Source organism: Platalea leucorodia (assembly GCF_965183815.1).
Source record: "Platalea leucorodia genome assembly, chromosome: Z".
Taxonomy (NCBI): Eukaryota; Metazoa; Chordata; class Aves; order Pelecaniformes; family Threskiornithidae; genus Platalea; species Platalea leucorodia.
Window position 1 is genome coordinate 27115849 of NC_138858.1, and position 24980 is coordinate 27140828.

The 24980-nt window shown below is 41.4% G+C and overlaps 1 protein-coding gene across 1 annotated transcript in view; it reads right to left on the reverse strand.

Moving 5' to 3' along the window:
• Positions 1–1620: 1620 nt before the first annotated feature.
• PDE8B (phosphodiesterase 8B) overlaps positions 1621–24980 on the reverse strand; it is a gene marked incomplete at both ends in the record, with an annotated part of 77777 nt that continues 54417 nt past the window's right edge. Inside the window, 15 exons of the mRNA XM_082337411.1 lie at positions 1621–1736; positions 2270–2399; positions 3977–4144; positions 7136–7271; positions 8266–8483; positions 9458–9656; positions 11403–11538; positions 11975–12020; positions 12820–12984; positions 14206–14282; positions 15205–15282; positions 18252–18303; positions 23058–23118; positions 23807–23895; positions 24765–24905. Of these exons, the coding sequence (XP_082193537.1) occupies positions 1621–1736; positions 2270–2399; positions 3977–4144; positions 7136–7271; positions 8266–8483; positions 9458–9656; positions 11403–11538; positions 11975–12020; positions 12820–12984; positions 14206–14282; positions 15205–15282; positions 18252–18303; positions 23058–23118; positions 23807–23895; positions 24765–24905 (1812 nt within the window). The remainder of the gene's footprint in view (positions 1737–2269; positions 2400–3976; positions 4145–7135; positions 7272–8265; positions 8484–9457; positions 9657–11402; positions 11539–11974; positions 12021–12819; positions 12985–14205; positions 14283–15204; positions 15283–18251; positions 18304–23057; positions 23119–23806; positions 23896–24764; positions 24906–24980) is intronic.

Genomic DNA, 24980 nt, shown 5'->3' on the forward strand with positions numbered 1-24980 from the left:
TTTTAATACACAGCAACCTGCCTTAGCTATGACAAAAGTAAGGTTCTATTACAATTCTAACAAAAATATAGCTTATATACATTTCTCTGCACATACATTTTATGAATGTTTCCTTTTGTTTCAGAACTTGGTACAAAACATACAAAAAAGGTTGGCACATTATGTAAGCTACCTGCAGTAAATAACAATCACTGTCACTTTTCTTCCACAGCAATCTAAACTCTGTTTGGTTTGAAGTTGTTTCTTTTTCTCTGTGCCACCTCCCCCCCCCCCGCCCCGCGTTCAATTCTTGACAGAGCTAGGGGAGGTAAAGCGTCTGTCTCAAGACCTTTCCTTTTAACGAGTAGTGGACTGCTGCTTCAACTGCAACCACAGCTTTGACGCTCTTGCCTGCAGCCTGGAGTGCACAGTGTTAAAAATCAGCAGTTCTGCTAGTATTTATTAACTGAATAGTCTGAGAATAGTCTAAAATTTGAACTCAAGTTCATGTTCTGCATGTGATTAAAATGAGATGTACAAAAATATGCATTTGTGCTTTGGAAGCTTTAGCATAAATTTCATATCTTAAAACTAATGAAAAACTAGGTTTGATTTCTAACTTATTTACATCTTTTGAAATACTTTTTACATCACAAAACAAACCAGCATTTTATTAGGAGTGAAAAAGCAGTACAAATTATAATGCTGTTATAAATTATAACCCGGAAACTTTTTTTTAAAAAGCGACAGGTTCATCCTAGAAGTAAGTAGCACAATATATGGACTTACCAGAAAATTTAGATCAGTTTAATCAAAATTGATGACCATGTATACAAACACCACTTTATAAAAAAGGATGTTGGTCAAGTGCCACAATGGTTTTTGTGTAAAATTTTATGAAACATTGCATGGTAACATCTCTAAGATGGCAGAGAAACATGTGGATGGCACCAGTTATGCAGAACATGCTTGTTTTCCTCCGTTATATGACCAATTTCAAGGAAATGTGACTCCTACCAAGATTTTATATGGAAAAGAAAGGAAAGAGAACAGGTGGTGCTCTGAGAGATAGTCTCTGTAAGAAGGTGGTGGTTGTTTTAAATGGTGCAGGGTTTGTTTTTTACTGTATCCAGTTTATTGAGGTTTACTTGTTCTACTGTGCATGTTCTCTTTAGAACTATTGTTCCGAGAGCTGAAGAACATCAATAGAATTGGAGCAAATTTATGCTAGATACGTGGGAAGTTTTTATGCATATTTGCTGACTTATTCTTACTCTACTGGTGACTAAATTACCCCTCTGTCTGAGAAACAGTTATGTGAAGTGTTAGTGAATACAGTTGTATCAATTACAGGATTTGACAAATGCATATTCAGCATTAGAAATTAGTTTCAGAAGTACATTTTCTGCCACAAAATGTTATTTCCAAAGAGCACTTATTTATCTGTGGATTATGTAGCCTTTTTGAAAACATTTTTCTGTAGGATTCAGAAAAGCTTAAAACTGATGAATAAAATATTTCCTTCTTGTCACGCAGTCTTAATTTCACTGGAAAGGAAACACCATCCCTCTTGTAGCCAAGTCAGTAAGTGATTCACAGTGAAACTGGTAGATCAAGAGGTCTGTTTTTCTTGCCTTAGTGTCAGTTGTTGTTTTCTGATGGGAGCCTGAGACTCTTGCACTTTAACTCATCCAGTGTTTTCCAGTGTTTGTAGTTATTAGCCAAGTGTTGCATCAAAACAGGCAGATGTGCAAATGCTGAAATGAACAGGAGGAAGAGTTGTACTATGTACACAGAACAGGCAGAAGAACAGGCCAACCTCGTAGGAAATTGGCGTTCTCCTACTCTCTTTTGTTCCTTCAGCTATAAACTAATGCCCAAAGGGGAAAGGTTTTTTCAGTCTGTTTCTCTTTCAAGCAAATCCATTTCTTAATGTATGATGACTATTAAATTATGCTAGCATGCAACCACTGTGGTCTCAGTTTCTGCTGCTCAGAAGAAACACATTGCTAAAGGAAAAAAACACCTAGATGAAAAAAAGCTTAGTTTTAAGCCATCACTCCTTCCTTCTTTGCATAGATTGTCTGGTAAGCACTCAGCTTTCATAAAGCTGGTGTTGTGTGCAGTTAAACAGCCTTCACCAGCATCATTGCTTAGAATCTGTGCTGTACTGCTTATATATGGGTACTGCCCCTGAAAAAAATGGACTCAAGGCCATCTCGAGATTATTCATTTTAGTCTGTAGAAATCTCTGCCTCAGAGCAAGGAAGAAAAAAGCAGAAGTACTTACCATCCCATGCGTCGAACATATCTGTTATAAAATAATCAATGAAGGAAATTTGAGACTTGGGGATGCTGCAGGTGTTTCTATCAAATACTGGCATTACAACAGGCAGACCCTGTCTCTTCTCTTCATCAGTCTAAGGAAACAAAACTCCAGTTAGCCCCTAGAGCTTTGCTGGCTTTCATGCTGGAGTAGCAAAGGCCAGGGGATTAGATGAATTGCAGGAGATTTGAGACAAACCTTAGAACCCCTGAGGTGATCTGCCTTACTTTTGTGTGCTTTATTTCATGTGGAACAGGGGCTGAAATCAATGTCTCTCCCATTCCCTTTCCTGTTACGGTAGTGCTGTGATTGCTCTTAGCTCCGGCGAGATGGAACGCTCTAATCTGGTGATTAGGCCACACCAGCTAAAAATGGAAAATGGGGTTGCAGGGTCCTTTAGCAGAGGACAGATTTGATCTCCCCTTTTTCTACATCTCTAGTGGCCGTTTCAAACCATTTGTCTTTTAAGTAAGAGGGATGTTGCTGTTGCTACTTTCTCTGCTGGTATTGGGTTATAAGATGAATAGAAGAGTATGCCGTTTAACTCTGTGTCCACAACTGGAAGAGGGCTGGTTTTGTTGTGCTCAGTATGGTGGAGGAGCCAATCACCTCAATAGTCTTAGAATTTAGTTAAAAAAAATATTTTAAGTAAGTAGTACAGGCAGCACCTAATGCTGGAATTGGCAGCAGAGCAGTCCCCAAAATTACCAGATGAGGTGAATGAAGAGCAGAACAGTTCTTGGCACCTTGCATTGCTGCAGGTAGCCTAGTGCCTAAGATTGGCAATTTAAAGCTAGCTCATGATACCTTGACTGCTAGGGAGACACAACCTAAGTGATCCTTGATCTTACCTAGGAAGCGATCAGATTTATTCACTATGATGAAGACGAAATTCAGACATGTCCCAGGGACTAACTACTATTTTCTTTCAGTAATAACTATCACATGTATGATCTGAATTTGGATGCTAGGCCTGCCCGCTTTTCTGTCTCTTCAGTTGTAGCGGCTGATTTTGACACGATTAGTGGCAAATAAAAGCTAAGAATCTATCAGTTTTTCAAATAAACGATGAGAAAAGTGTTTCACTTTCAGGAAGCTGGTGCATTTGTGTTAGAAAAACTGAATATTAAGAAAGGAAGTTGAGCTTCCAGTTCTGTCTGGAGAGATCCCATGTGATAAGCATTTACACTGCCCACATGCCTGCAGTACTGGCCTGCCACATCATCTGCCTACTGTGACAATAGTTCAGGTGCCATCTTAGAAGAGAAAGGGCCAGCCTGATGATTCAGTTGAGGGCTTCGTCAGGCATGAATCTTCATGCTTTCTTCAGGGAAGGTATTGGAACTAGAAGCTAGAATGGTGATTGTCTTGAATTTCAGCCAACTAAATTGGCTAAGTTTAAGCAAATCATTTTGTTTTGGCCAGACGGAGAAAGTTGAAAGTGTAAAACCTCCTTTCCACCATTCCGTACCGCAAGCGTCATGGTCAGCAAACTAGCTAACTTTGGGGTGAATTCTTCTGCATGGAAGTGAGGGTCCAGTTCTGACTGGGGACAAAAAGCATACGTCTGGGCTCCATGGCGATGCCAGGCAGACCCCGTGTGGAACAGCTGATCAGCTGATGTGCGCTGTCTTAAATAACATAATAGTCAAATTATAAAAATATACATACCTGTGCAAAATACTCCTCTGAAATCCTCCCTGCCCATTCAATACATAGCTCCAGGGGGCGACATGGATTTGCTACATCTGCACATTTAATCATCATGCGCTTTATCAGTGTCTGGTTATCTGGAAAGTTCTTTACATTGGCTGTACGTTCACAGTCGCTGCCTTCGCTCTGCAAAAGAGAGTTGGTTACAGGGGCCAGTGGCCAGCATCCCTGCTAGCAGGAGCGAGGGCATCGTTACCAGCTCTACTGCACTTAGGCAGTAAGCAGGCACCCAGCCTGACGCCTTCTATTCATGCAGAGCACCAGGAATCTGGAGGAGGAAGTGATGTCTGAGAACTGCAGCCTTGCTAATAACGAGTGATAGCCTCATTGTATATGACAGTTGTGGAGATTCTCAGCATTAACAGCAAAGTTTGTGAAATAAAGGAGTCACAGGCTCTTTATCAAGTAGGGTGAGTTAGTCTTCTCTGCATCCTACCTTTCCCTCTTGGAACAGGACCAGGATAGGGGACACATCCACCAACTGCAAACTGGTAAACCACCCTCGCTGCTGAGTGTTTAAATTTGGGGGTGGTAGTAGTAGGGGACTGCTTTATTTACGTGAGTTTCTAGGGTTTGGTTTTCATTTCTAGATGAGAAAACTGAGGCAGGCACAGGGGGTGAACCAACTTGCACAACTGACTTTTTTGCAGGCAGAAAAGCAGGTCTGTGCCATTCAGTTGCAGTATGTTTGCAAATAAAACTGCCACCTTTGTGCTGGATTTTGAACCTGGAATACTTTTTGGTCTTAGTTACCAGCTAGGATGAAGTCTCAGATAATCTATGAGATTAACAGTAGGAAAATGCAGGATCAGCAGACTGACTGCAGAAAGTCTCTGCTTGCTAGGCAGTAAAATACCAAACTGCTTATTGACTGCTCTGGAGAGTGGGTGGAGGGGACAGAATAGTTGTTACAAGTCTGCTCTGGCATCATCTTCTGGGTCTTCAACAGTTTAGAAGGGCACAGGTATATTATGTTCCTTATTGAGTAATAAAAAGCCTCCGCCTCAGCTCACCATGGCATTAACACTATTCTCAAAATAATATATTTGTGTAATTATGGCCTCCCTTCACTGCTAAATTCAACTCTTGAGTCAAAAATGGAACATAAATACTTTTTACCACCATGGCTAAATTAATGTCTTCGTGGTTTATGGAGAGATATTTTGCAGTGACTCTTGCCAATTCAGGCATTAATCTTCTAATTTTATGTTTAGCAGTTAATTTTTTTTCAGCATGGGTAGCCCAGCAAAGAGCTGCCAAATTAACCCTGCTCCTTAAGTGCTGTTCAAGATCAAAAATAGGAAAAGCCACCATTAACAATAAGGAACAGAACAACCTAATACTGGGGAAAAAAACCAAGTCTGTAATATAAATGGTTCTGTGCTCCACTTTTATTGCTCTCCAACTCTTGTATATTTTAAAATAGCCTCTACTATAAACCGGTAAGATAAAGGAGAGTGAGTCAAAGAAAATTTTTGCAGTAGAATGAATGGAGAACATTTACAAGCTCTTTAGGAAGTGCTGGAGCAAATGCATTCATGGGATAAAAAGGAGATTCCCAGAAATGTGTTCAGAGCTTGGAAACACTGTGGTTTCAGTGAGGCTTGTGAAGCTAAATCCTAGAGGCCAATATGGGGATGCCAGAAAACTAAAGAGATTTTAAAAAGGTGGAGATGGAGGAAACATTTCAGAAAATGACTTAAGCTGTCAGAGGGAGAAACGAAGCACTGTGAGAAGCCACATTTCCCAGTGACACCTCACGGGACTCTTTTAGAAACCGGTGGATCAAGCTGCTATCTGGGCCACATGTAAGCACAGAGAAACGTGAGAGCGGGTGATTCCATGCCACCCGCTGATGTGGACCTTCCTTTCCTCTGGGCTGTGATGTAAAGTGGGATCCCCACTGTCCTGGCTCAGCCTGTGCCATGACGGCAAAGCCATGAAACACAGCGCCAGGCGACATGCTGGGAGCGCAGTGCAGAAACACTGATAGGGGCTCCCAGCAGTGCCCAGACCACGTCCCCCTCTGCTGTGGGACTTCTGGCACTGACGATGATCAGGCTAATTCAGACCCAGTGCCACATCCAGTGAGCCCTCCAGAGCTTGGACGTGCTGGGGAGTACACTGCAAAGTGTCCACCGAGCCGGTTAAGTTCAGCAGCACTTGTGATCTCGAGCTCAGACTGTTGGGAGAACGGAGTTCAGTGCTCCCTAGAAGCAGGTCAGTTCAACTGATGTAATGCTGTCCCTGAAGTCGTAAACCCCATCAGTCCTGACTGGTTTCTGCACCCATGACAGTCTACAGTCCAAAAAGTCCAGTTATGGAGAACTGACAGAAGCTACTTTCATTTATTTTTAATATCACTGACCTTCATTTTGGTCTGATTTTTTTTTTTCAGCGTTTCTAACAAAGCACTATTTTCAGTAAGCTGTGATAAGATGGTCTTTGTTTAGGTGAGTTAACACTGCCCTGGAGAACCCCCTCAGTCACTGAGCACACAGCCTCGAAAGGCAACAAGAGAAGGTAAAGAGGGGCCTGGGCTGGGAAACTCGGAGGATCTTATGAAATATATCCTGTCTGGTGATGGAGCATTAGGGTGTATAACTGATAGGAATAAAGGCCTGGATGTCTCTTGCTACAGTCAGGAACAGGGATAGGGTGGGGAGGTCTCAGGAAGCAATGGAGTTATTCCTTGTGGCTTGAAGGCTCCAGATTACATAGACACAAAACCATCAGGGCAGGTTCCTCAGTTACAACCCCAGGCTTAGGCAAATCCCACTGTTGGGAGGCAGGACCGTAGGCAGCAGTGCTGACCTGGCTCCATGCACAGAATTTTGCATGTACAAAAGCACCCACTCTTGTGCTTTGTGAACACCAGATGGCTTTGAAACCAAGGCTTATAAAATGAAGTGTTTAAATGAGCTAAGGGCAGAGCCAGACATAGAAAACAAGAAAATAAAAGTATTTTTTCACATTTTGAGGTGTGAGGTCACAAATCCAATTGTGTGTTTTGGGCATTACCACAGTGCAAATTAATAGAATGTGAATGAAAATTAGAGTTATCTTGGAAGAACTTCACTGAAATGTCTGAAGGCGTAAAGTCCTGGAAGCACTTACGTGTGAGCTGGTCTCCTCAGATGCCATTGGCTTGTTGATGCTGTTCACAAATTTGTTCACATGCTCAAAGTGCTTTGTCATCTCTGTTGCCAAAACCATATCAATAATGGCCTGGCGCAATGTCCGGTAGTGATTTCTAGGAAAGAAAAATAGTTCCTGCTCACAAGCCTGCCAGACAGAACTCCGTTCTTTCCTCATCCCTGCCCAGACAGGACTGCAAAACACTGCTCGGGGGCTCATCCACATGAGCTGGCACCTTCAGAGTTATGAATGATCTAGGGTTGGAGGAATGAACTAGATCATGCCTCTCTGGGTTCCTCCAGCTCTGAATTCCTGTATTGCCTTTTTGTATTATTTTTACCTAATGAAAACCAATCCCCTGAGGTCAATAAAAATTTACAATTCAATTTCATAATGCTGTAACCCTAAGACACCTTCTCCAGGAATGGCACCAACACATTAGCATCTCACTGTATGTTGGCTTGGAACTCAAATCTCAGGTTTTTCAAAAACCAACAGTGTTATGGGGGGTGCACAAATTCATTACCTGTTTGGGTCAGGCCCTTTCCCTTTCTGTCCCACCCTGTCCCTGCAAAAGCTAGGCTGATGGAATGGGAACTCCCAGGCTATGTGCATGCCCAGCAGCAAGGTACCTCCAACTCTCCCAGAGTTTCAGGTCCCTCTGCTACCACCCCTCTCCATCCCGCGTGAATGCAGCAGTGCCAGCGAGCCTGGGGCCACGTGCAGACAGCATCTGCAGCGTCTGGCTGCTGGGGTGGGAACGCATGGCCCAAAAAAGTCATTTCCAGGATCCTGCAATGAAAAGGCAGTGGATCAAGAAGCAGCCTTGAGGCTGCCAGCTAGACCATGCCAATGTAATCCATAAAAGATTATCTAACAAACAACTCTATATGCTTCCAAAAAAATAGAAATTAGAGGTCAGGGAGAGGGAGGAAATAAAAGCCTTTTAAAAAATCATGTCTACATAGGATTCTGGAAAAGGTTAAATATTAATATCTCTATTCAAATTATATTTTCTGGTCTAGAAGGTAGGCTCTCAATCTGCCCCAAACTAAAATCCCCAAACAAGCAATCCACACATGCACACTCCTCTTCCCCAGCAGACCCACCTATCAATATTCTTGAAAATGTTGCATTTGCTGTCTTTAGTTGTAAGCTGAAAAGCCAGTGCTGTGTGATGACTCTCTAATACAGCCGTATCGTTGTAAAGGACAGCTAATTCACTGCCGGCGTTGCACAGGAAAGAGTTGGTCCGTCCAGGGTGGTCTACATCATGAATGGTGGCAGCTATTAGTGCAGCCACCTCATCTAAATGGTCGAGGCTTCCCTACAGGAAGAGAGAAAAGTTATGATGTGGCACAAAAATTGCAGTACATAATTTCTGATCATTTCCAGGTACCCACAAATACACAAGTGTAAGCTTGAGTGCAGGGATTCTACCTCCTTGCAATTGTTTTCCACTCACTGCGCCCACAGGTTACCTACTCCAAAACTCTTCCCCCTCAAACCCTCTTTCCTTAATGAAGCTTTTTACTGTGCTGTCACCTAAGCAGTATCTTTGTATTAAAACTTCTAATGCTGGATGGATCCTCTAGTGGTGTCCTTCCACTTTGTGTGCTTGCCTGCGTGCCTCTGTACTGACTCTGCTCCTGCACAGCTTCTGTGTGATAGGATAGGATAGGATAGGACAGGACAGGACAGGACAGGATATTTCGGTTGGAAGGGACCTGCAATGATCATCTGGTCCATCTGCCTGACCAGTTCAGGGCTGGCCAGAAGTTAAAGCATGTTATTAAGGGCATTGTCCAAATGCCTCTTAAACACTGACAGGCTTGGGGCATCGACCACCTCTCTAGGAAGCCTGTTCCAGGGTTTGACCACCCTCCCAGTGAAGAAATGCTTCCTAACATCCAGTCTAAACCTTCCCTGGCGCAGCTTTGAACCGTTCCCATGCATCCCATCACTGGATACCTGGGAGAAGAGATCAGCACCTCCCTCTCCAAAGCTTTTGCAAAGCTTTATTAAAAGCTGTTCCTAACAGCCAGTTATGAAGAGATAGAAAAGAGCCAAGTTTTCCTCCCCTATTGTTGCTACTCAACAAGGTAAATTCCTTACTTGTATAAACAGACTTTAGAGAAACTGTGGGGGCCTGCAGGCATCACAGGAGAAGACTTCAAGGGCAGAGTGACTTTATGAAGCCAGGACCATTATTTAAGTAAACATCTGACTTTTGAATGACACACATAAAATGGTAAACACACTGAAATCCTAGCCCAAAGGACTCCCAGGTGATGGTTATACCTTAACTCGCTCCTTCCCAAGAAAGAAGGCAGTAGCATGCAGGACATCTGCCGCGTGTGTGGAGTTGTGGTATGAGTTGGAGGAGTGGTAGTTGGCTTCAATCAGCTGGAGCCACGCTCGCAGCGTTGCTTCTGAACAGTTTAAAAACTCAGAGACCCCAAACCGGGCAAAAACTTTTAAACCCAGATACACTAACGGCCTGAAAAACAATAGAAGAAAAAACCACCACGGTAAAATAGGAACTTCTGATGTTCTAAAGAGCGATGGTTTTGACAAAGATACCAACAAGAGCTTAACAATAAAATGTGCAGGGGAAGTGTTAAACGTTTTTAAATTGCACATCTATAACCTCTCAAAAGCCTGGCCAAGGCTACCAATTATTAAATCTACCACCCTTTCAGACATTATTTTAATATGTTTTGTAGAAATAGTGCAGTTCCATTAGAGTTTCACTGATTCTTGTGGCTTCAGAAAAAATTCTTAAAAGCTCAGGTCTTTTGTGGTTTTAGTATTTGTCAATCAATCAAAAATACATTTATTTTTCTGAGGAGAAAAAGCAGACTCTGAACATGACATGGGCACGTTCCAAAGGCTAAAAAGCCCTAAGACAAAAAATGTCAAATGTTTACTCTTTCAAATAATCCTGTGACTTCAGGGGGTCCAGATTTCTGCTTCCTGACTGTGTGAAGTTGGCAACGTGCAAAGTATATTGATGCTTCTCAGAGCAGCTCTTAGCATCAGGTTACTGTTTCATGTGAACTCTTCTAGCTTTAGGAGGACTGGATCACTTTCTAGAGCTGAGGCAGGAGCCTGCCATTGGTAAAACCCTCCCCCCCGCCTTGCTTTCCAAATGCTAACATGCAGTGGATAACTGTCTGTCTGTCTGTCTGTCTGTCTGTCTGTCTGTGTGTGTGTGTGTGTGTGTTTAGGGGGTTAATGTCTAAAATTGAACTTCTGAAGTTCAGCAGTGACCTCACACTGGTGAGGGAATTTGAGGTCTGCTGAATGTAATGCTGGGGACGACAGCGATGAGCCTGTACATGAAACAGTAAGTAGGGTAAAATCTCTAATCATGTTGGTTCTGAAATCCAAATCCAGCCTGGGTTGTCATTTACTCTCTGTTGCCTGTGACAGGGTCCTATGTACCAGTCACATTTTTCACTCCTGCAAGAGGATCTGCAGGGCTCCTGAGCTGAGAAATGCATAACCAAAAACCAATATCTGCAAATTAAAACCAGGCAAATGCAAATTCCAAAAATGGCCGTTTTCTTCAAACAGAGTACAAGAGACCTCGTAGTCTCTCCAATTCTTTGCATCTTCGAATGAAAATTACTTTTCTCTGTGGATGACATGTATTTTTGTGGTCTGCATGACCTCAAAACTACTGGCGCGTTCTTTCCTTATAAGCTTGAAAATCTCAGGCTCTTGATCCTGTTACTGGTTTATCCTCCATCCCAGTTTTTTATTCCTATAATCAAAAGCCACAGCTGCCTCAGAGCTTCCTAAATCATAGGGTGATTTAGGTGAGGGAGGGGAGAGGCTTGCTTTTTCCAGCGTGACCATTTGCGCATCAGCAGGAAAAAGGGGCATCTGTGGGACATCCAGCATCTAACAACACCGGACTGTGCCAAACGGTGTCACCTGGGCAGAGCGGATGGGAGTCAAGCAAGGTAAAAGTTGAATGGGAAACAATCCTGGAGGTCTGTAGACGCCGTCAGGGAAGACAGCGGTCTGCTCAGGGCTCTCCCCGGCCTGTGCATGCATCTTGGCCACGGTGTGTGCCTGGCTTGTTAAATGGGACAAGCGGTACCAACACACACACACACAAAAAGAAAGGCAGCTCTCTCAGATTTGCTGCTTCTGGCTTCAGTTTTTCCAGAGCAAAGCGCTTTCTGCTACAGCTCCTCAACCTTTTTGCGCGCACCCAGGGAAAGGAGTTCAGTACCTTTTATTTGTAACAGCCTCCAATTCAAAAATATTGAAGTCCCAGCTTTCCTCATTATCCAGGAGCTGTGTGATACAGGGCGGAACATCATTGATGGTGTTTGGCACTGAAAGGTGACTATGGCTCAGGTTCATATCTGTTGAAATGGAATTTGGGAATTACAACATTTCTGCATTATTTCCGCCCCCTTCCGCCCCCCGGATTCCCTTTAGAAAACAACTCTTTTTCAAGAAAAACAACTCTTTTCCTGACATGAAAAAGTCTGTAAAAGCCTATCATGTATATGGTTTATATTATTACAGATGATCTGGATATAAACCAAAAAGATCATTTCTTTGAGTGACAATTTAGTTTTTTCCTAGTCTGATTTTCTACATTTAGAAATGTATTATTTTAATTATTTGAACCTGCTTCAACTCCAAAATGGAGGCAGCCTAGCACTTGTTCTGCAGTCACTTAGGCAACCGTTTCCAAAGACATACATCCCACTGCAAATTAGCTTGGAGCTCTATGTCACTAGCATCTACAAAAGAAGTCACACGTGCAAAGGGAAGTTTAAAATAGTGGCTTACTCTTAGAAAACACGTACTCGTTTCCTGACAGTCTTCTCAATCCATCCTGAAAAAGCAAGTTTATTGTAAGTTTTAGGCAGAGTATCCATGCATCATTAATTGCAAGAACACTCCATGCACTTTCTCTTTAGGCACTATTCCTGGGTACTAAAAGCACTGCTCCTATTGTAGCTCTACAAGAACCATCCTTGTTTTAAGGTCTGTCAAAACAGAAAGGATCCAATGAAAGGATCCAAGGAACACTAGTATGAGATCTCCAGAAAGGATATTATTAACTATACAGCGTATTGCCCTCCCTGAGCCTTTCATTGGCACCTGCAGGATTTCATCGTTGAAATTAACCACTATAATTTATTTTTCATTTTCTTTCTATTATTTTGCAAAGGATTAGCTCAGTGTACATTGAAATATGAGGTAAACCATGATGAAATCTAGGCGGTCTCTCTCTGGCAGACAGTGCTGCTGCTGTTACAGGACCAAAGTCAGAACCTGATTAAAGTAACCTCACTCTTACACTGGACCACCTGTAGAGCAATCCCTTTAATCCCATCGAAGCTTGTAGGCTTTCTAAAAAGCATCTCCTTGAGACAAATCAGATTGGATGACGTAGTTTCTAGTGGTAACTCTGTTCACTTATGAGGATGAATGCACCCAGTGGACTCAGATGGCCATATCTTACTTCGTCTTGGTGCCTACTGTTAGTAGAGAGGCCAAAATACTTAAGTGAAATGGTCATGAATTATGAGTCCCCTTCCCATTGTTTGTGAAATTTTAGCACAGCAGAGCACTGAACTGTGATGTAGGACACTGGCAGCAGTAATTTCATCTTTGCTAATTTTACTCACAGTCATCAGACCTCCAACAAGATCACTTGTGTGAGGATCTTCATCTTTGGTACCTAGCTGAGGGGAGTAAAGTTCTGTTGTCCGCAGGATTTCCAGAACTCTGTCCAGGGCCTCTGCTACTGTGATGGGACTGTTTTCCTGGGCAGCATTAATTATGTTAATAACCTGAAAACAGATTAAGAAGGCAGGCGAGACAAGTGAATGGCACTTTTGTCTTTTCTTATTACAAAATCTTTATTCTTGATTATGCTACTTCCCATTTAGCAAATGCTATGTAATTCCCCGCAACCCTTAAAGTACAACTCTGAAAATGTAAATTTGTGCTCCGATTCCCTGGTATCCATCTGCTATTTATAACTGGCAAACTCCTGGGAAGTGAAAGCAGCAGGGTGTGAAATATCTGAAATAGTTGCAGGTGGGTAAACCAAGAACTAGCCATGTCCCAGTCCTTCAGCATAGCCAGGGCTGCTCAGAAGCAATCATTCAGTCCCCAGAGGAAAAAAAGCAAACAAACGAACTCCTGGATGTGACTCAGATATCCTGATATTGGATGTAAAACCTTAATTTTCTCAATGTGAAAATGAAGGGCACAGAGCAGCAACAGCTGGGTTGTTTAGGGAGAAGAGGATGGCTCTCAGCCGCAATCTGGGAACACGCCATTGACACAGCAGCACCAAGGACTGCTCCTGGCACTGCCAGGACTGAGAGGGAGAAAGTCCCAGTGCTGTCTTCTCCAGCAGTCAGAAGCTGCAGTGGGGACATCACAGGCCTCCCTGCAGGTATGCTTGGGGAGAAGGAAAGGAAAGAAGTCAGCTGCTCTGACAGGCATGGTGGTGCTGGGAAGTAAAGAGCTTGATGTCAGGAAGAGAAGATGGGGAGAGAGTTAAAAATGGTTTGAGGGTGGGAGATGGCAGGCACCCTGGTTTGCAGGACAAGTGATTGTGCAGCTGGTTTGTGACAGCAGAGTTTGTATAACACAGATGGTGAAGAAAAGACTGCAGGGAAGTGGGGGGACAGAATATGGTGCAGGTGCTCTTTCCTCTGCATGCTATCTTGATATTTATATCAATGGTAAAAGCAAAGGTGAGACTGGAAGCACATGTCCTCCTACACATGCACGGCCCAACAGTGCAGGGTCCCCTTCCTGCCACAAGCAGTGCATCTAGCAAGGACACCCTTTTCCCCTTTTTAATATTTTTCCTTATGACTGGGATTTGGAATGAGATGATGAGATGCAGAAAGTGGAAAGAAAAAAAAAAAAATTAAATTATTCTGTTAAATACAAGGTGCAGGAAACCCCTGGCTGTCCTGCCCCAAACTACATACTTCCCTATGAGAGCAACTCCAAACTCTGAGTTTGTGGAAAAGGCAGTGCTCAGGACTCACCTTTGTGATAGGAGCTTCTATTGTCATTGAGTGGATCCTAGCCATGGAAGAGTACCGCCGGGTCTGTAAACTTGGAGCTGCCATTAAAGAGAGCACTGTTTATGTGCTGCAGAGTGTAAATCAGATGACAGCATTTAAAGGGAGCAGAAGGCTGTCACTGGGGAACAGTACCACAGAATCCAGCCTCATCTCCTGTTTCTCTTCTATTTCCCCTCCTGCAAGTTCTTGCTTTACTGTTTAATTTCTTGCACTGTTGTCTACCTCCTTTGCAGCCACCCCTCACTTCTGCTGTCAGTTTTTCTGTCCATCCGTCACTTCAGCTATACTGACATAAAGCTATACTTAAACTATATTATACTTCATGGCCAGTACCTACCACTCTCTCTTTGTTTGCAATGGATCTCTGTCAGACGTGGCTCCTCCTGTGAGAGCACGTGTATGTATGCCCCTCATATCAGTGATACAGCTGCTCTAATGAAACCCGTTCTTGCTCACCGTAAGCTGTGCTTCTCTCACTACATACTGGGGCAGAAAGACATCTCTGCCACCACTGTCAAGCCCCAGCGAGCAGTCACAAATGAGATCAGGAGCAGAAGTACTACTCTCAAGTAACCAGCAGCAATAGATCCCTTCAAGTCCCACACTTATGACACCAAAATACTGGTTTGTGAGCATGAGCTGCAGCTTTCTAGGAGAGGTGGAACTAATGCTTCACCATGCACTCTTTTAGCAGGCTGCCCCATCCCGCGGCACAGCCACTCCTCCTTGTTGTGAAGGCACCGCGTGCTGCAAGCACGTATAGTGATGCTGGTACTCATGCTGGGGCACTGTTTTGCAAATCAGAATATAGAAATTTTATAGCAGTTACAAAAAACCTGGAGTAATCTGTGTTTAATCAGCTGCGAATCACTCAGGTTCCTCTTTCATTCTGCATTTTTATTGCCTAGGGCAAGTCTGTTCGTTATTTATAATGTCATTCTTGACGGTGTACTTTCTTACCATCACTACTTTGAGATGTTATTGACTTAACGTCAGTTGAGTCTTTCCTTCTGTTCTTGCATCTGAAGGAACGGGATTCTGTAAATACAAAACAAAAGCTTTAAAAATGCATCAAGTAAGACCTCTACAGCATCTCCTCCATCTAAAATTCTGAACATTTAATTAAATGATCTTAATGAAACCAAATAAGAGGGGGAAATATTGTAATCTCTGCACATCAGAACAAGGAACTCCGTGTCTGTCAATTTACAGCAACTTGTCTAAAGTCACCTGGAAAGCTGTTTAATGAAGAAGTCAAGACACCTTATGGAACAGGGGAGTCGCTTTACCTAACTTTAGCTGCCTAAAAGCAGCAGTCTTTCAGGCTGTCTTTTTCTAAGGTAGCTGTCAAAGATCCTGCTTTAGGAGAAATATCTCAGGCAGGCAGGTTGAACCCCTCCTACAAGTCCCTTTTGCTCTCCACAGACCACTGAACAAGCCAGAGTTTAACTCAGTGAGAAAAATCCTGTCTCAGTCTACACTCTTGAAGCCCAAGCAAAATTCAGACTCAGACAGTTTTTGCTTTTAATTGCAATAATTGTTTGCACCCCGTGTTTAAGAAAAATCCAACATACTGAGAATGATTATAAACAATCAATTCAGTTGCTGTGAAAATTAACCACGCACCAAGCTGTCATTCTTGAAATTGCTACAGCAAGAGAACTTATCACATCCAGACAAATGCAATAGCTGGATGAAATGCCTGGAAAGAGCCTCAAAAAAAAAAAAAAAGAAAAAAGAAAAAGAAAAAAAGATGTGGTAAAATTTCATTTTTCTCCAAAATATTACAGTCTGCACTCTCCCTTATGTTTAAAAACAGCAACCGTGCATCTGTGCACCTCTTCGCAAGAGTCTCTATAGCACCTATTTCCAGAGTATCTGAAATTATGCTCAAAGATCAGAAGATCAGAGACCCCAGCAAGGTTTGAAAGGGAGATACCCACCATGTGAAGAATCAGAAATATCATAAAATTGATATTCTCAACATAAGGATCAATTTGCATAACCGTGTTACAAGATAGAATATATGCAGCCTGTCTTTAGCAAAATAAAATGTTAGTATACAATTCTCCGGAATTAAAAAAAAATATATCCATCTTAAAAATGACTGAAATACAGTTTCTATCTTAATTCTTTTCTTTACCACAGCTTTACAAGACAGGTTGGGTCTTTTTGTTTTGTTGTAGTCCAGACTGGAGAACCTGACAGCATTTTCCTCTGTTGACAGCTAAAAGCAGGGAATAACTAATGCATGTTAAATTATTTTATTTATTTGACAGGACTCGTCTTTCAAACCCCTTTCCTGCATTAACATTTGGAGGAGTTTAACTTAAGGCACCTAAATGGGAGCAAACATTTACACATAAACATAGCTGCAAGTGGCAGTAGCAGACAAAACAACTCTCCTTGTATTAAATACCAACTAGCAAGTTGGAAGCTTTGCTAGTGCCACTTAGAGAGTCACAGGTGCATAAAAACTACTCTGTGCCATGCGACATTTTCAGCTGAAAATATTTAAATGCCTAAATAAAAAATTTTCCTTCACCTGATCAGCTGAATGTCTCCCCATCCAGATGTGTTACAAATTGCACCATCACTAACAGCATGATACACATGGATTATTTTTCTACCCTCATCACATACTGGTATATGCCCATGGCTCTGGGAATTTATTCTTGGAGCACAACCATTGACTGCAGGGAGGGATAACCTACATCACATACGCGTGACTCTAAGGTTGCCTGCTTTCACTGCACAGCAGTCATAAACATGGCTTCACGGGATGTGGCTTCCCAGTCTTGCTGAAATCTGTGACAATAATGAGCAAACCTAAATGCCCCACTTAATCTGTAAAACACATTAGTAAGCTAGTAACTATGTGTTAACTAGTAACAAGTGTTCTTCAGCTTAATTCACAGGCGTTCTCACCTTCCCGTTTGCAGGAAAGAAACAGTGAGAAAGAAAAACTGCATTTATTACAGGGACACAGGAGCAAACAGTTTAACACATGATGAATCAGTTCTGATGGCAAATTGCATATATTATCTCTTCTCCCCTCTGCCCATTATTATTTGGTATCACAAAGCTCTCGAATGCTTGTACATATTCTTATGCTACTTAAAGAAGTAGAGGTTGTCAAGCAGTCACTTCCCATGCTCTTGGTGTGTTATATCCTTGTCCCATGTGAAAGTCAGAAGCTGCCTGACATTGCACAGCAATGTTCCCCAGTGTTTCATAGCGGGAAGGGCCTCAGGTGCCAGAAGGTAACAGGGCATGAGAACCTGTTCACTCAGAATAAGACAGCAGTGCTGCATCTGGCTCAAATCACTAGAATCACAAGCTTAAAACTGGCCTTTAGTGCCTCTTTCTTCAGGGAAAGTGGTTATTCCAAACATTACACAGCATCGGAAGCAGTGATTATCCCCTTATACTCCACACCTTTAGTCAAAAGCTAGCTGCAGAAGTTACCAAGAGCTTGAACATGCTGTCTGCAAGTAAGCAAACCTGCCTGAGACACAGGGCAAGGGTTGTGCAGACATGCTGCAACAACTCAGCGGTGACTGCACATGACTAGCTCTAGCCTGGACGCTACAGGCAACTATCTTAGCCCTGTGCTGAGGCCAAACCAATGGCCTGCTGACAGGTCTTAAACTTGGAAACACTAGTGCAGATCAGCTGGCACAAATCAGCACAGTTCCACAATAATTTCAAAGAGAAAGGTGTGCCAAGGTACATCAGCTTCAGGATCAGCCACAGTGTTTTAATATAATGAAGAGCAATGCATCTTAACTCCGAATGCACGGCAAGAGGTCTGTTCAGGAGATTGAATTATTAATGACGGTTACAAATCCAATTTGTGGTGCAACATCAGAGCAGCTGGCATCCGTCATTGGCCATCTGCTCTGACCACTGACTTGACAGAGGGAAGAGACATTTCATACCAGCAAAGCACCCGGCCACGACCTCTAAGCACAGCGGTATATAAAGGTAAATGATAGTATTCTAACCTGACTGAGAATTGTCTCCTGTGTACTTCTCATCACGGTGACTCTTGTAGAGCTGAAGATGCACCAAGAGTAAAATATATGTGTACAGAAAAAGAATACAAAAAGATTTTAAAAGGGCTACATTCAACACTGTCTTTATCCAACATTTACTGTTCAGTTATTTTAAAAAGAAGTGTTTGGTAAAGACTATTCTTTAGGTGTAATTAGATGTAGAGAAATAATATGAAAGTAAACAGATATGCAATGCAGGAAATCACAGATACAATAGTACTTTTATGTACTAAATTCCTGTTTAATGCCTGTGTCTGCAAGAGAACTAACATTGATGTTTAGATAGTGCTTTAAGTGCAAATTGCATATAAACCTGAAAGAATCCAGGAATAAAACACAAAAAGAAAAAAAAAATCCTAAAATGTTCATTTTTGCCCTCTGTACAGTAATTTAAAAACCATTTTCTTAGTACTATCTAAGCTAATTTTTCATGCATCCTTTCATGGATAAACCAGACTTCAAAAAACCCAGTTACAAAACCAACTCTCTAGCAACTGAAGGGTAGAGGTAGGTGTCATCCATCAGAACTTTCTTTATTTCCAAGTAATTTTTAATCATTCTCATGAATGAAAAAGTTAAACACAAAATCTTAACTCTTTGTGCTTCTGAAACATCTTGAGTAGCTCCACCGATAGATATTTCAATATTTCTTAGAATTTAATATTTCCATCATCTTAAAGTTTACACCTATTGCTTGGTCTACAATGATGCAGATTAAATACTCCTCTGTTCTCCCATCCCGCTCAGAAACAAAAGCACAGCCTGTCCAATGCATGGCAGTTTAATATCTGCTAATCACTTCACCCTGTTCCTTCGTTACATGGTTACAAGGAAGTATTTTGCTGTTAATAGGAAAACTGAGAAAAACTTTCAGTTCCTCAAGTCTTCCCTATAAAATTAGCATGACATATGTAGGTATAGCTAACAAAGACACTGAAAAGGACTAAAAAGAATGCATTACTTTTTTTACAGTATTCACTAGAGAAGGTATACATACCTTCTACTTTATATGAATAAACATCTGTGCTTGACACTACACTTACATATTATTCATTACACATCATATTTAGGAGGCCAGTACCGTCGTCTAATCTATGGTGACTGGCTCCTCTGACCAAATCCATCACCTGCCTATGGCGAAGCACTAGATTGCATGGAAGCATGAAATCCATGGTTGCAACCTGTGAGTTAAAAGGCGAGTATGGCAAGGTTGCACTTACGCGCTCTTAGCACCCATATCATTTGTGACAGTGCATCCTGCAGGGTCCTTACAGGGATTATTCAGGAAAGAAAGGAAAGGAATGATAAAAATTCTCATTTCCATCATTCCTGCACACCTTCTGTCTTTTTTTCCTTTTTGCTATTGAGGGCAGGAGGGGAAGAGGGTGAAAGGGAAAGAGAAGAGAATGGAAAGGAAAAAAAACCCCAAATTCAGGAGTGGCTTTCTGTAATGAATAGGAAGGAAAAAAAAAGGAAGGGGAAATCCTATGCTCATCCTCCAAGTAAATCTCGTTCAAGGGAGTGTAAGGAACCACTCTTCCTCCAGAAAACTGATTTTAAAAGCTTAAACACCTCTCTTGTAATCATGCGGGAACTCTCAGAGAAATCATCTCGTCCAAACAGAGTAAAATTGAGGAAGCTCATCAGATATGTTACACTGACACGAGGCATCTGAACTGCTCATTCTGGTCCCAAATTGGAGCTTCTCTCAGAACCCATGGGTATATCTCTGTCTATTGCACAACTGGCAGAAAACATTGGCACAGTCCTCTAAGTGCTCTACTAAAAAAATAAAACAAACGACATTTCAGGTCTGAATACTTCTCTTACCCCTTCTGCAGGCATGACCTGAAAGAGCCACATAAGGTAACTTATGAGGGCAGTTACACAGTTAATCTTAGGCCGATATGTTCTTAAGAGGAGAAACACCACCTCTGTTGTAAATTTATGAATGTGCAAACACTGGACTCTTATCCTGCCAGGTCTCAAATTGACAAAGGCAGCATTAATCATTACCTAGGCTTCAGCGCATGGGAATAGTCACATGAAAGTCAATCCCCATTCATAAATCTTCACTGAAGAATACTTAATACACTCGCAGTTGTATTTATTTTTCCATGCATAAATCTAACATGCATAATCTTTGTATGTGATAAATCTGGCATAGAAATCCATGAAGGTTCCTACACAGTGATCTCTAATCATACTGTGATATCCCTTACGGAGGCTGTCAGTAATGACAAAGAACACGTTTACATTTTTTAAGGTGAAACAATGCATAATAATGTAAGGATGTTTCTAAGTCTGCATACAATGTCTGAATTCTGAGATCAAGCTATTTATAATTATGTTGATGCAGTGAAACATTAGACATTTGCATCAAAATTTGAATCATGACAGATTTTACCACTCTGTAACTAAATAAATAGTTTGCTTGATTTCCTTTTATCCTTCCATAAAGAATTATCTGTGGCTTGAAAAGAAACCTAATATTTCTTCGGAGCAGAGAAAAGTTCTACCGCTGCAAGTATTCAGGCATGGATTTTAGGAAAACTGCAGTGTCCAAATGTTGATCAGGATTGACACCGTCACATCAGTATTGCTACAAAAATAACTATAAGAAGTCTTATGAATATCATATAGATATTCCTATATGTCACCATCACTGCCCATCTAAAATGAAAAAAAAAAAAAAAAAAGCCAACTCAAAATCAAAAACACCTCCAAACCCCCCAAATTCCAAGACACTGTGTGAATTTTTCCTGCAATGTGAGAACACTTGATGCTCTACTGCAGGCAGAAGACATTCCCACCACAGTAGTGAAACAGAATAATTACCTAGTTCTGTTGGACACACCTTGTGTTTTCCCCAATGAACCTTAAATCTCCACAGACCATGCTTTCTGTTAGGCTACAGTCTTTAACTTTGTGGTAGATCTCTATATCTGTGGAGAACCCTTTGAAGGCCATATTCCTTGGGCTCACCAAATGTGTAAAGCTCCTCAGACCTATAGCTCGTTGCATTAGTGCTTTAATTACCAATAACTGCTCATGAACCAATATTAAAAATCATGAACTGATGGTGCTTTCCAACAGTGCCAGTAGTACAGAGAACATGAATGTGGCCTTGGACACAAGTCTCTAACTAAAATTTGTTTCTTAATCTTACTGGCTTAGGCAGCCCAATGAACGGGACAATGAAAAACAGAAAAAAGAAGGACTTTTATCTGTATTCCTACTGCTGCTTTTTACAGATGGCTGCAAGTTGATAATTGTTCTGTACTGAGTATCTTGCCCTAAGAGTATCACATCCACACTTCCCTGTACCTGTCTTTCAGCTCTATGTATGTTATAGAAAAAAACATCAAATTGTATCTCACTTTCAAATCCACATCAAAGCAGCTATAAATGAAACAATAACAACAATGAGGTTTAAATAATGAATTAAAAAGAAATACATGTAACTTTAGCACTGCTTCTATTACAAAACTCTCTTGCACTGTAGCCTGAGCACTTTAAAACATCCTGCTACTGTAAATGATACTTTGCTAATACTAAAATCCATGTTTTAGTTCAAAGATGAGGTCAGTTTAAAACATTTTGAGCCTTGTTTTTCAGTGATAGACCTTCAAAGTTCTTTCAAAAGTTGTGCAGATTTCTCCTTTGACTTGTTACTACCTGACCCCACAAAAACTTGTGCAAGGGGGATGGTTTCAACGGTCAAATTTTACAGAATACCACCTATGAGCTTCTTCCAATAGTGGAAGTTTTCCAATAATGTGTTAATGTTCAGTATTGTTATACTTAAGAAGGGGCAACTAGAAATAGTAGTGACTTTCTAAATACCTTTTATGCATAGGTGTCTTTACCCACATCATCGATAAAAGCACATTAAAATTCTAAATAAACCAAGATACATAACCCTTCCCCTAAAGAACATGGAAACATGTCATGTTTCCAAAGCACATCCTCAGTCTAAAATGTTGCCAGCTACTTCCTATGCTCTCCACTTTCTATCTCATCTCTATAGACCACAGGCTGAAGACAGTTTTCACTGCTTTGCTCACAAAAGTCCAAACTTATTTACTCCACAGGCTATGTACTACAGTATTTTTGAGGCAAAGCACGTGATATGAGCATTTGCTTCAGACACTTTCAGAGGGAGGGAACCAGGAGCGGATGACAACAAACAGCTCCCCATGCCACCAGCTTTGTTGCAGGACCTGCTCGGGTGGATATGTGCCTGGACTGAAAAGACTGGGGGGTCAGCTGCTACTGCTGGTTTACTTGGTTATGGCTTGGATTACACACCTCCACAGCACATGTTCTGATGAGCATGCAATGTCTCAGGTCCTGCCTGAAGGCTACACTTTATTCAAGACCCACACATTGGCAAACCTTGTGACAGCTGAGCATAGGTCATTATTAGACATAAGTACACCAGATCAGATTGGCAAGAGCAGCTCTAGAAAAAAGCCCCTGAACTCCCTTTGGACTATGGTTTATGTTGCTCCACAGTATCAGCTGTCACATCCACGCTTCAGAGAATTAAAGCCTTTCTTTCTCTACTCAGCAGTCCTACAAAAGAAGAATAGCCCATGCAAATGCTGAAGTTTTCTTGCTCGCTCCAACAATCAATGAGAATCTAGTTGACAATATAGGTCACATCCTCTTGGAAAAAATATCAATTTCTAAACCAAAAAGTATCAGTTTACTAAAAGCAATGAAAATTATGACATAAAAGAAATACAATACCTGTTTGTTGTTTTCATTGGTACAATGCAGCCTTTTGAGGGACACAAAGTGTCTTATTTTCCTAGCAACAGAAATAATCACTTGTTACCATATCAAATGGTAAAGAGAGACGTGAAGTGATATGCTGCTATTTTCTAAAGCAGTGGTCTCCATGCCCTCGTCAAACAAGATACCAAACTCAATACCATAGAGACGACTGGGTGACAAGCACTCCTTCATCGTTACACCTATGTTTTTGTCCCAGGACGCCTGGTCCTTCTGCTCCTGCAGGAGTTCACCTGCACATCTGGGAGCAGAATTTGGCAATGTGCCCATACTACACTGCAAACGTGTGAGCACATACAAGCACGCACACAAACAAGGTGATTGCTTAGCTGCTGATCCTTCCAGCTGACTGGGTAACAGTTTGGATACTGTAGAATAACTTCATAAAGAAATGCATGGTAACATGAACCTAAACATCAGCCTGCGGGTATTTATAGCAGTAACACTATTAATTGTTATGACTTTACAGTTCTTTTAGCCAGCATTTAGCCAGCAGCTTTTTGACGACATCAAAATGGACAAATGTCAGCAAAGAACATGACCTTCTCAACTTTGCTTATTCTTTCCACATTGCTTGAAGTCAGCAGTTATATCATCACCCTGCTACTAAATACATGGAGGTTCATGTCAGACTTACAGATGGCGAAAGCAGAGAGAAGGCCCTAAAAACCAGAAAGCAATTATGTCCTGGACAAGTTAGTTACCCTCCTTGACCAGTCACAGGTGTTATCTTCACATGCTGCTGGATACTGTCTCCTGATTTTCTTCTTGCATAATAAACTCCTTGCCATTCCTAAGCAAACACACACAACAGAGACGGCATCTAAGAATACATAGCTTGCAGTCAAATATTCATTTATTATTACATAGTCCTTACATGGTAAATAATTACATATTATCTCATAGTTGTATTTTTAAAAATAGTGTAAAAATTATTAATACAGAGTAGCACCTTTAACAGGCATTTGCTAATGTAAGGACAGTGTAAATATGTTTCTCTTGTGAGAGAGTATACATTTTTTACAATGAACTTTAGGAATCATCTGCTTTGAGGGGTTACAAACATTCTTGCTGGGTACCACCATAAGCTGTGGTATCCAGAGAATACCTCCCCTGGGAGCAGCAGAACCAAACTCTGCGCTGAGCACCATTCAGCTTAGAAATTGTCAGTTGTCAAGCGATAGTTAGAAAAACAAACCCCGCTGGGTGCTGATATATTTTGGTCACAACCGATTATGCCACATGATGCTTAAAGCATGCAGTCAATGAAGGTTCTGCAGTGATGACAGAACAGTTAAACCTTTTGGTTTGATGATGCAGCCACCTGAGAGACTGACTGAGGGACAAATTGTTATGTTCCAAGTAACAAAAGCTCCATGGGCTCTAAGCAAAACAGAAACACAGAAAACGTTCTTATATTGATCTTAAGCCAACAGATCGGTAGAGGAGTTCAGTCAGATCCTAAAAGCAAAGCTAAAGAAATTTGTAGTCACTTGTCTGAGGCATGGGCTGTTGTGCTCCTAAGACATCTGAGGAGCAGAATTCTGGTCTTGCATGTGCACTCATGAAAACCACATCCTGTGTTCTTAAACCTAGAGCATTAAAAATAAAGCAGAAGAGAAATCTAAAGCAATTTTGCATGAGTTTATTTTATTTACTTACCTTTCCTTTTTTAATAAATGTGTTGATAGTGTCTAAAAGATCTGCACAGTTTTTATCACTTTTTGGTAGTTCAGTAAGTTCCTTGCCAATAAGCTCTCCCTTGTGATACCCCATCATCCGTTCAAAGGCTGGATTAACATACTGCCAAAACAAAAGTAGTTTAGGATAATATGAAAAAGAACATACTTAAAGAATAATTACTCACATAAAACTATC